The sequence below is a fragment of the Dipodomys merriami genome, unplaced genomic scaffold (assembly GCF_024711535.1).
Source record: "Dipodomys merriami isolate MVZ:Mamm:240054 unplaced genomic scaffold, mDipMer1.0.p SCAF_5, whole genome shotgun sequence".
Lineage (NCBI taxonomy): Eukaryota > Metazoa > Chordata > Mammalia > Rodentia > Heteromyidae > Dipodomys > Dipodomys merriami.
In genome coordinates, this window is record NW_027206068.1 from 45,858,063 (window position 1) to 45,870,339 (window position 12,277).

The 12,277-nt window shown below is 45.5% G+C and overlaps 1 protein-coding gene across 5 annotated transcripts in view; it reads left to right on the forward strand.

Moving 5' to 3' along the window:
• The first annotated feature begins 5,232 nt into the window (after positions 1-5,232).
• Positions 5,233-12,277, forward strand: part of Nxph1 (neurexophilin 1) — a 291,798-nt gene continuing 284,753 nt past the window's right edge. Inside the window, exons 1-2 of one of the 5 annotated variants that reach the window (XM_069996576.1) lie at positions 5,233-5,931; positions 6,759-6,928. In XM_069996576.1, coding sequence (XP_069852677.1) covers positions 6,875-6,928 — 54 coding nt within the window. In that variant the 5' untranslated portion in view covers positions 5,233-5,931; positions 6,759-6,874. Of the gene's footprint in view, positions 5,932-6,083; positions 6,168-6,442; positions 6,500-6,758; positions 6,929-12,277 lie in introns of those variants that run through there. The other 4 variants (XM_069996571.1, XM_069996572.1, XM_069996575.1 and 1 more) reach the window with 4 other exon arrangements.

The window sequence follows — 12,277 nt, forward strand, 5'->3', positions numbered from 1 at the left end:
TTTAATTTCTTTTATGTTCATTGTATTTTTAAGGTTTGTGAGGATAATTAAAACTATCCTAACTTTGAGAACCCTTTATCCTTACCTAGCAGGATAAATAAAATATGGATATAAAGACTGAACATATGAATTAATTCTAAGAAGAAAATGCCTTTTATGCAAACCTTGTTGATTCTTTATTTATTTATAATTCTAGAGCTTGGTAGTTGTTTGTACTCCATAGTCCAGTGATCTTGTTATTTAAGCATTCTTATAATGGTAATTTAGCACACATACCTCATAGTCATTAACCAAGTTCTATCATGTTGAAATACCAAAGACATTAGGCTGGTAAAATCACTTTTCAAATTCTTGTTTCACTAACAAAATATCCTGGGGATGTGGAGGGGATAGAGGTTTCTTAGTTGTCCTGAGTGACATTTAAAAATTCTGAAAAAGAAATGGAAATAGTGTCGGATCTTTTGTAACAAATATTCATAAGTATAATAAGGATGCCACTCTGAGTGTAGATTCTCATAAATCAATGACATTAAAAACATGTGCAATACAATTTATATGAGAAAATGATTATGATTAATACAACACAGTCAACCCTTGACCTAGAAAAAAGGTTATGAGGGTTGAGCAGGAAAGAAATGCATAAAAATACTTCGGTTCAAATCCATAAATGCATTTGACTTGGAATCATTAAAATGTGTTCTGGAGGTAACAATGCTCGATAGGAAATGTACTCATTACCTTACTCATGTAACTGTAACCCCTCTGTACACCATTTTTGCAATTTAAAAAACATAAAAAAGTTAATATCGTTAAAAATCATAATGCAGTGCACACAGATTTTTTGTGAAATATGTAAGTTTTAAAAATGAAATAACAAAACACTGGAAATGACTTCACATTTAATTGTACAAAGTAGAATAAAGAAATTTTATTCATTATCTCGTGCCAACTTCCTCATTATGTAGAAGACAGTACTTAGATCAGAAGAATCTTCAGCCATTTGCCCAGGGTCATGTAATATGAAAATATCGTGCTAGGGAAGAAAGGTGACAGAGCTTTTATAATACTTTGGTGTATTTGGGGAGAAACAGGTGTAATGTAGTGCCATATGCAAAGCAATACAATTTAGCCTGACCCTTAAGCAAGACCACAGCTGGTTACTTCGCAACCACAGTTTTCCATTTTTACTTCGATCTTAGGTAAAATGTGATACTCATGTGTTTAAAGGTAGGTTATTTTAGGACAGAGTTCTGTGGAATTTAAGATTCATCTTTATTACTCTCTTCTTCTTAGCCCCAAAATAATTCAAACCTCCAACTCTAGTCCAGCCACTTTCCTGACTAAAAAAGACAGTTATACAAATGAACAAAAACAAAGCAACTGAACAACAGAGTTACATTTAACAGAATTTTCAGTATCTTCCAAATGAATTTTATTTTCTCCTTTTTTAATTATCAGGGAAATTGCTTAATATCATAATTTCTTTTAGTGAGCCTACTACTGGATTCTTATATATATATTTCTTGACGAGAAATACATTTTATATCATTCAGTTTAAGCCTCACAGGTAGATTTAGGCAAAAGCAAATGGTGGAGGGCTATGTTTTACTGTGATTATAATTTAGAAATTTCTATGTATATTAAGGTGGATCACACACAAAATTTAGAAAAAGAGTGATTTCTAAAATGAATGAAATTGACACAAATGCCATATTCCTTAAGGACAAACACATCATTGTTCTAGCCCAGTGAATATATATTCTTCTTTTTTTTTAATTTAATTTTATTTTATTTGAGAACATACTGTACAGAGGGGCTACAATTACATGGGCAGGATAATGCATACATTTCTTACCAAGCATTGCAGCCTCCTCCTTTGTTTACCCATCACCTCCCTTCCCAGCCTCCCCCCTCCCCCCACCCAATTATACCCCCCTCCCCCCCCCCACACCGACATTGTAAAGTTGGTTTTGACATGACATTTTGTACTTCTCATTGTTGCAACAGGTCCACCTGAATCCTTAAACGACTTGTTTGTCCCCATCTCCTCCACATGTTATACTGACATCAAATATAGTGAAAGCGGGGGTTACACTGTGGGGGAGGGACATACAAAAGCAACAAAGAAATAATCTTATAAATGCGTTAGAAACACATGCATGAAAGAAACGAACACATTAAAATACATATTTAAGGGTTCATTTTCCTAACATCACATTATCTGACCTTTTCCGCTTGACTCATACCTATACTAGATATTGCAAATAAGGGAAAGCATGGGACCTATGCTTCTTTGGGCCTGGCTTACTCCAGTGAAGATATATTCTAAGAGTATATTCTGTTTTCTAAGGATGTATCTTAATGCTTTAAACAGAAGGTATATGAGAAATTTGCTCTTACTGTCTTTTTTATTTATGTGGTAAAATAAATGATAGGAAAGTTAGGAAAGAAATAAGGTGAATGGAACATCCTTTTCCTATCTCTATCAATAGTCTGTCATTAAAATGGAAGCAGTTTAGAGGAAACAATGATATATTTTTATCTGTTAATTGGTGGCTCAGTGATGCCCTTTTCTGATTGAGTACTACAAGACATGAAGACTCCTAGGAAGATTAAAAAAGCCAATCCATTATATCACAGGCCACGTATCTTTCAGGGTCTTCCAGAGTTGAAGGTCTTGGGTCATTAACATAAAAAGCTCCTTGGCACCCTGTGTCATAGAACTGTGTCTGACCAGTCTCCATTGTTAGCTCCTGTGGCGCTTTTCTTAAATAATCAGTCCCATTCAGACAGAGATTTTTAGGTGCCCGATCATCTTTCTATTTCACAAGCAGTATTTTTTTCTTTTACAGCTTTAGAGGATGAATATTTTTTTTGAGGATGAATATTTTTGAAGAAAGGTTTAGAAAAGAGTTTGGTATATCTCAAGGCTGAACTTTTTCTTTCATGTTTCCCAAAGATTAGATACAAGTCCAGCTCTGCAAGCACTGCCTTTGGGCAGTGCTATCTGGATAGCATTTACTCCAGCTCCAAATTCCAGCCTGTGGCTCCTCAGGAACTCATGTACAAATATGGATCCATTTTAGGATGACCTCATGAATCCTAGAAGGAATTCAAAGTTTCACCTGTGGTCTCCAGTGTAGGCTTAGGACTTTCAGATTTTATTTTTTTTCTTAAGAGTACAAAGAACTGGAGCTGTATCTTAAATAGTAAAGCACCAGCCATGAATGGAGGAGCTGAATCAGAGCATAAAACCCTAAGTTCACAGTCCTAGTTCCAGTGCATGCATGTGTACACACACACACACACACACACACACACACACACACACACACACACACACACACACACACAGAATAAATGAAAACAGCCAAATCAACATGGCAGCTATGCTACGTACACAGGTTATTACTAAAGTGGATTCCAAGAGATCTGTGACACAGTACAGATTTGAAATTAGGAAAGCTTGATATGTATGTGTGTCTATGTATATATATATGTATGTATGTATCTATCTTTTTTTATAGTTTTTTTTTTGTCAGTCGTGGGGCTTGAACTCTGCTTGGGCACTGTCCCTCAGCTCTTCAGCTCAAGGCTAGCGCTCTACCACTTGAGCCACAGCACCACTTCTGGCTTTTTCTGTTTATGTGGTGCTGAGGAATCGAACCCAGGGCCTCATGCATGCAAGACGAGCACTTTACCACTGAGCCACCTTCCCAGTCCCTGTATGTATGTATCTATCTATATATTTACCAGGAAAGTAGCAAGGGCCTCAAAGTGTGGGTAGACCTGTCCTACAATAGGGTCTAATGTTGAGGCTTTTGGTAGTTCCATTTTCAGTGAAGAGCCTCTTACATATGCACCAGTAGTCAGTATTTCTGCTGATTGTCACCGCTAGGTTTGAGGGTAAGTTGTGTTCCCTGGGGTATTCAGCCTGTGCTTACCCAGGGTAAGCTGTGTCTGTGTCTGTACCTATGTTCACTAGAGCAGAATACACAGAGCCTGAGACGTCCAATGGCCAAACTTGAGGAAAAGAACCTTGAGGCCCATTAAAATCTACAATTCTATTTTGATGCTATGATCTGGGCCTCCTGAGATACGAGAATGTTATTCTGCCTGCCATGCGTATCAGTCCAGGTCAAGCTCAGGTACAGAGAAAGTTTGAAGAAATAACTAGAATAGTGAAAGAAGAAGAATGACTTCTTGTGACCTGAGTCTGGGCAGCTCTACCCTGCCCACAGAAGGATCTAGTCTCAAATCTCACTAGATATTGGTGAAGTTAGTGTGCTGGTTGTGCTTGTGCTTTAGAGAAGGTGATTGGTGAGGACCTGATAAAGACACAGAAATCTAGAGATCAAGACTCACAAATCTTGAGAACTATCCACAGAAAGTCAAAGGCAAGATATGAGACACATAGCAGACAGGCAAAAAGCAAAGACAGAGAAAAAAAAACAAAAAGGAAGGGAGGGAGGGAGCGAGGAAGAAAAGGGAGAATGGGGAGAGAGAGATACTGCAGGAGAGTGACAGCAAGGGAGAGATTGAGAAAAGCAGAGGTAGAGACAGAGAGATAGCCAGCCAGAGACAGACAGGATGTCTCTGGGAAAAGCTGGTTCAGTAGGAGGTGTCCACATCGAAGGGGGTGGCAACAGCTTAAAACACCCACCCCCATTTCCTGCTCTGCCCAGCCTGTGGAGAGGAGTGCAGAGCCCAAGGTCGCCCAGTCCTCTCCGAGTGTGCGCACTGAATGGCTGGCGGTCCACAGCATCCCCGCCTCTGGCCAGGTAGCCACAGGTCGGCGGCTCAGGAATCGGTTCCCTGCCCGAAGCTGGTAGGGGCGCCCCGCACTTTCATGCTTATAGGGGTTCGGAGGCCCTAAGCACCTCCCAGCCACTCCCGTGCGCTCTCCAGGGACAGGGAGCTGAGGCCACCAGAGACACCTCAGGAATTACTTCTCCCTGCGGGCCTGGCCAGGGGAGAGCACCAGAGCCGGGTCTATCTCCATGAGTGTCTGCATTAATCTTTGAGGAACCCTAAATCCACGTGCAAATGTAATCGCCTGTGGTAGGGACCACCCCAGCAGCGGCCCCGCAGAGCGAACTAACTGGATCACCGAGGCGCAGGGAAACAGCGCGCTCCAGAGCGTCACCCGGTGGCCGGGTAGCACCTTGGACAGCGCCCAGGACGCGGCTCCGAGCGGCTCTGGGCTTCTCAGCATCTCGGCCGGAGCCGCAGCTGCGTGGTGCGCCCGAAGCCTCTCATTTCTCGCCACTCCACCCAAACTGGGGCTGTCCGTGCCTCTCCGGTGGCTTCCTCCCCCCCGCGCCCTCCCCCTCTTCGGAGAAGCCAGTGTCTTATTCTCAAGTTCAAGTCCCCAGGACTTGTGTAGTCTCCTCCCCTCGTAATTTCTACTCTCCTCTGGCAACCGCGGATAAGCAGGGAGTCCTGGGCGGCTCATCCCAGTGCCAGCAAAGCCAGTCTGGGTCTGTCCGGCGCTGCAGCCCGGCGCATTCGCCTCTCTCCCTCCCTCTTTCTCTCTTTCCTCCTCTACTCCCTCCTCCCCCCTGCGCTCTCTCTCTCTCTCTCTCTCTCTCTCTCTCTCTCTCTCTCTCTCTCTCTCTCTCTCTCTCTCTCTCTCTCTCTCTCTCTCTCTCTCTCTCTCTCGACGCTTAAGTTTTCTGCACCGTGAATCCAACTGTGCCAAGCCTGGGCTCCCAAGAACCAATCTTGAGTGCCAGCCGGGCACCGGGACACCGGCTCCGCCGAGGCTGGCCGAGGCAGCTGGCCCCGTTTCGCCCGAGCGTGGACATGGAGCTCCAGGGAGGGCGCGTCCGGGGCGCTGGCGACGCCAGGCCCGAGTAGCTCTTCCATGGAGCCTGGTCAGAGCGGTCCCTGCTCTCCGTCTCTGGATTCGCCTCTAGTCCAGCCTGTGCGGTACGTACCCTTCACCTCCACTTTCCCGGGGGGGGGGGCAGGGGTGGCAGTGGCCAGGAAGTGGCAGTGGGGAGGGGCGCTGGCTGAGGGGGAGGGCTCGCCTGGTGACCCTCGCAGGCACCCGCTCTAGAAGTTACCAACTGACTGTGTGCCTCTTGGCTCGACAAAAAGTAGCTCTCGAGAGGTGATGGTGTATGTGTATGCGTGTGTTATCTGTATGCTGAGGATTCAAATGGGTAAACTGAGCCTCGCTTGCTGAATGCAATTGTATTCCCTTTCCCCACCCCCTTCCCCTCCTCCTCACCGAAGGTGTTGAGAGATCCTGGTCCGGTCTACCTACCCATTTCTCTCTTTTGCCAACTCGCTCGCACACTCTCCTCTGTCTCTACTGGGGTGGACGTGTGTGTAAGCCCCTGCCAGGGCTGGCGGAGAACAAGCTGCCGCCTGTAGTCCGAGCCGCCCGCCACTCCACCCGACACTAGGACAGATCCGGTTGCCAAAGCCAGCAGGGTGCCCAACTAACCAGCACGAACTCGGGGTGCCCAGGAACCTCTGGCCTCTGTCTCGGGTGAACTGGCGCTGAGAAGCGGGGAGCCCCTCCTCCTCCCCCGCGCCGGCCTGACCCGCCTGCCTGCGGACCGGACCGGGCTGTGCCCCTGGCAGGCGCTGGGTGCACTGGCTTTTCAAATCTCCGTGCCCCCCCCCCCGCTCCCCCGCCTCCCCTTCCCATTTCCGTCTACTCCTCTTCGTCACGACCCTCTTTCCCCTGCTCGATCGCCTAACCTTGCCCGCGTGGTCATGGGATGTCTAATTTCATTTGTATCTAGGCTTCTGATGCTGAGAACGCTCCTTGCTCTGTAAAGTGGATGACAGGTGGATCTATGTTTCTGAAGGAACAAAGACTCAGAGAAGGCACCGCCAAGGAAGTTTGAGACGCGGGAGGATGCAGGCTGCGTGCTGGTACGTGCTTCTCCTCCTGCAGCCCACAGTCTACTTGGTAAGTCCTGGCGGGTCGGATGCCTTTGAAATTCCACCCTGGTGGGGAGGCCAAGCCACTGGGGGTGCGCGCGCGGGGTCGTGGTGATGGTGATCGGGAGGCTAGGGCTGCCTGCTCAGCCACCGACCTCAGTGTTCCTAGAGACTGTGTTTGAATAACTTTGGGAAGCTGTTCTTTGGATTCCTGTGGGATTTTTCGGGGTTCCCAACTCCTTTTATGGCTCCAGACTCCCCTCTCCCGGGAGTGCCACTGAACCGGGGCAAGGGCACTCTAGATGCCCAGAAACCATAGGAGTAATAGACAGGATTTTTGGGGGAGTGGGGTGGGGTAGGGGAGAAGGCAAAGAGAGGAGATGGAGGCACGGAACTCTTTGCTAGTTCATCCAGGGACTTCAGAGGAGAGAGAATGGGAGGGGGGGGGTGGAGGGGCGGAAGGCACAGATCTGCCTAAGTGTGTGGTTTTGAATGTGGCTCTGCCCACCCACTCCCAGTTTGGAAGATGCAGCACGTAAAGTGCAGGGAACTTTCTTCGAGTTGGAGGACAAGTCGAAGGATAACTTCACACAGGGACACTGTGAGCGGCCCGACAGAGACACTTCATCCTGTGCCCTCAACCACCAGATTCCACCCAATCACCGAACCTGACTTTTAGTGCTGAATCCTAAGTAGGAAATGGCGGGTCTTGTCATCAGGGAGAGAATCCTACACAAAGCCGTGGGCCGGTCCTCCGGGAACAGTTTTCCGAGGTTTATAGACTTTGCCTAGTGATGGAAGTAGGCTCCAGGGAGAAGCGCTTTGTTGTGGTGAATTGGAAGCTATGGGCACCGCGCCGAGCCTAGGAGAGTGTGAATTCTCCGGTCCCTGGCTTCTTCGAGTGTCAGGAACACTCGCGCCCTGTTGGTGAAGTTGGGTTGGGCGCGGGCAGCCCCACAGTTCATCCCGAGCTATGAAAGTGCATGGGAGGGCTGGCTTAGTATATATGGTCGAGGGACGGGGAGCGCCGGGGCCGCCTGCGTGCACTCCTGGAGCCGGTGGATGGGACGAGGGGGGTACTGGCGTCTCACTCCAAGAGTTTCAGAATCCTGGATAGCCTGGAAGCTCTCTGTGCAGTTGGCAGCGTCTCTCCGCTTTTGCCTTGGTGCTGCTGTGACTGCATGGCTGGGAATTATGTGAATACGGTTTTGTGTGTGTGTGTGTGTGTGTGTGTATAAGTGTGTGTGTGTGTGTGTGTGCGCGCGCGCGCGCGCGTCTTTAACCTGTTTTAGCTTCCACCCAAGAGCCTTCAGTGTTGCCTCCCTACACCTTTAAAGCCTGACCGTAGCAGCTGCGGACGCCAGAGGGCGCTGCGCATCAATGTCCTCGCCCGCAGGACACCTTGGGGTAAACAGGTGAAAGCCGGGGCTACCAATCCAAAAGAACTGCTTTTCCCGACTCGGTCACCGAAGTCTGGGCTTCGCTGCGTTCCGAGGCAGACAGAGTGCAGTGGGTGTCTGTCCTTCCCATTTCTCTTCTATCATTTTCGCCCACACCTACCTGTGTCCAGGAAGCCCTTCATTGACATTGAGAGCCCGGACTTGGGGCGGACAGAAAGTTTGGGTAGAGGAAAGTCAGAGATTTTTGAGAAACGGGGAGGGAGGAGAGCAAAGGGAACGCGTCCGAAGAAGAATATTAACGATGCTCTGGACCTTAGTAACCCGCCACTCCATCCCTTCTGCACACCTTCGCGCAGAACCTGAACCTCAGGACTGTTCTTACGTCCTTGGGCTGTGATCACACGCCCGGCCAGGGCTCTCGGCTATAGTGCATCCTATTGCTCGAAGCAAGTATTTCGATAGTCTGGAAAATAATCTATCAAAAGCAGAAGTGAAATCAATACGTTGTGTTAAATTTTAAATGTGTTTGTTGGCAGTTAAACCGTTTTCCACTCATTACAACAACAGTGCTGGATTTATTCTAATGCGCTGCGTTCTCAACAACAAGCGCATTAATTCTCCTTTAATTGTAAACTGGGAGCATTTGAAAACCATTCAGTGTGCAAATTATGCTGATTCAATTACCGTTTAGTTACAGACTTCATTACCTGAATGCCTTTTGGCAATACAGAGAAAGGAGACGATTTTTCCAATTTCACACAAAACAATACGAAATGTGAACAATAAAATAGAAAAGGCGGTTTAGAAGTCCATTCTTTTCTCTCCAATCTAAAGTTGTTTTGTGTGTCGGGGATTAGAAACCACAAAAAACAAAGGACTAATGGCCATGGCCCAAGGTAGTATTTTCAGGGACTGGAATCCTATGGATATTTGCCAGCAAAATTCCAACTTGTTTTCCTGTAGGAGGAGGAAGCTGACTTTTGACCAGGAAAATGAATTTGAAAGGGCGAATTGGGTAGTCACACCAGGGTGGTGTGAGGGTAAATAAAGAAGCCGGGAGTCTTGACAAAAACTCTAGGGCAAGTTACAGATGAAGTGATCAAGGTGCTTCTCCCCATCTATTTCAGCTAACATCAGATAGAGTAACTGAATCAAATCATTTATTTGGAACTGCATCTGGGGACATTCTAGCTCTTTGCAATAATCCGGAACTAGATGCATACTTGTTGTCAGGAGCAGCTTCAAGCAGGCAGGGTGACAAAAACACTGATTTTTACCTTGAACTGGCATGAGCAATGGAGGAATTTCAGAGGTAATTTAATTTTGCCTTGGTGCACTCACACCAGTGAATTCTATTTGTGCCTTCTCTTGCAGGTGTACCTTCAGTACACCTTTGCCTTTGTGCCCTGGGAATCCCAGTTTCCCCAGAAGTCATGGTCATATTTTGTCAGAGAACAAGGAGTATTTCTCATGATAAAGAACCCTCTATCTCTCAGACTAAGTATCCCCACGTTAGTCACAGTTTTCTGAATGTTCGTAGGTGGATGCTCTCTTACTTGGCCCAGTGTCATTTGAATGTCTGCTGTAATGCCAGTTGAGGATTTTTTTTAAGCCAGTTTGTATTTATTGAGAGATGAATCTATCCTATTTCATATGACAAGCTAACTTGCAATAAAAAAACTAATTAAAATGTGTGTGCAAAGCTACCTTCTGAAGTACATTAGCTGGAATGTTCAAATATGATCACAAGGAAGGCTTTAATCACAGATACACAGAGTAGGAAACCATCTTTTCAGTATAAAGGTAAAGAAAATTTCAATTTGTCATATGTGATATATTGCAGATTTTAAAGTCTGAATTCAGCAGGAGAGGAATGCATGTTGTGATTTGTTTAAAAGATGTAAAGATTCTGCCATCTTTATTCTCCTTTCAGTCCTGGACTGATTCCAGGAGATTTTGAATATGATAATAATGGGATAACAGGACTACAGCATTTTAAACTGAATTGAAGAGCACATGGGTAAAGTAGGAAATGTGGTTGCTCACAGTAAAGAATGGGAAGGATGCATGTCTCCTAAACTGAATTATCCCCAGTGGGTCAACCTGAAGGACAGGCCAGGGAACAGGAAGAGTCTATCTCAGCAGAAAATATATTATTGCATTATTTTGGGGGCTCACCTGTGGTAGTTTTCAGAGGTAGCAAATGGAGTCGAATGAGGACTGCCTAGGCTTGGAAATGTCAAAGTTACTCATCATTTGAGTCCAACGAAATGGAGTGAATTTGGTTGAATGACGTTATTGTGACCAATCATGAAACTAGAGCATTATTTAATGAGAAGCCCACAAATTCTGCTGGGAATGACAATAGTAATCTAGTTGCTTTGTGAAAATACACAAGACTTGGAAAATCTTCTCTAAACCTGTGCCACAACATTTGGAGCCACCCCCTTCTCTCAAATTTGGGACGATCTTTTTCTTAATTTAATTTTTATCTTGAAGTCACTGTACACATCATTTTATAAATACAATGCATCTTGATAGCATGTTCTTACTATGCATAATCCTATGGCATTTGATTGAGTTCAAAAAATGATTCATAATCTTCAAGACCTCTATGTTCTGCATAGTTAGAAGGCAAAGTATTTGGTGAAGACCACTCATTATGCAGGTGGCTGTTAAAAATATGGAGGATGGGGGAAGACAGAGGGAGAGAGACCACTATTATCTATTCTTTGGACCAGGCATGTATACTTCCTATCCTTTGAAAATTAACCTCATTGAAAGTTTTAATTTCAGCTTATTCCTGAAAGTAAGCTAAATAAAATAAATTAGCCACCCAACAGTGACTACTAAGTGTTTGCTGTTCGAGCTAGTTCTTGGAGGCAGTACTAAATATTCCCCACTGCATTGCATTTCCTCACTCTTCTGCGCCAGACCAGCCATCTAGACAGAGGATTAAGCCTAGGTTTTTGGAGGGGCCTATGCCCTAGCATCACAACATGAGAACTAATCAGTCCCACAGTGTGTGCTTCAGAGCTCTTTGAGGCAGAGAAGAAGTTGCTATGATTCCAGGCATATTTCTGAACTATTCAACTCTCCATTGACCAGGAAAGCAACTATGTGGTGTGTGAGAAGCACTTGGGTGGTTGGCCTTTTTGTCCCATTTCCAGGAATATGATGGTAGGGGCCCTTCTTGCAATAGGTTCAGAGAAACTGCCTTCAGGATCAGAGGGAGAAAAACCAGAATTGGTCCAACTCTGTCAGCAGTATTTTCCCAGAAAGCTATTAAATTTGTGGCTCCTCTTTGTACGAAGTTGATTTCTATTTGGCTTTGAATTGTTGACGGCTATTTCCCCCCTTAATGAAAGTGTTGTCTGGGTGAAAAATATATCCGGTGGCAGAGAAATTGGTTGATTTTTTTTGAGATAGGTGCCCAATGTCCTACTTTTCTATCCGAGGGAAGATTTTCTGCAGACGACAGAAATTGACAGCATTGTCCGGGTAATAACCACCGTCGACAATATTTTCAAAAGGACATTTGAGTGATGAAAGCATTTGGATATTGCTTTTTCAAATAAGCAATTTTCTGTCCTTGGCTTCTTTGATTTTATTTGGGGGAGGGCAGCGAAGCAAGGGACAGCAAAGGAGGAGCCACAATGACATGGGATGTCTTCTTCATTGTCCAGTCCTGAAGAGCCTGGGTCTTGGGTCTGAAGAGCCTAAGGGATTTGGCTATCTAGGAGCTGGTCGTTCAGAGTCAAAAAGGAATCTCTCGGGAGTGCGAAATTACCCTCCCCCCGCCCCTTTATAAAGCAGGCGAAGCTAGGCAACTTGGAGACTTGTGAAGCAGCAAGTTCAGAGTGTGTGTTCTCTCCCTTTTCAAAAGCGAAATGTCTAGAGTTGATTCGGTTCCAGAAAAGTTCTCCTTGGACTATCATGTCCTTTAGGAACTTAAGATCTCATCTGAAGACCTTGAT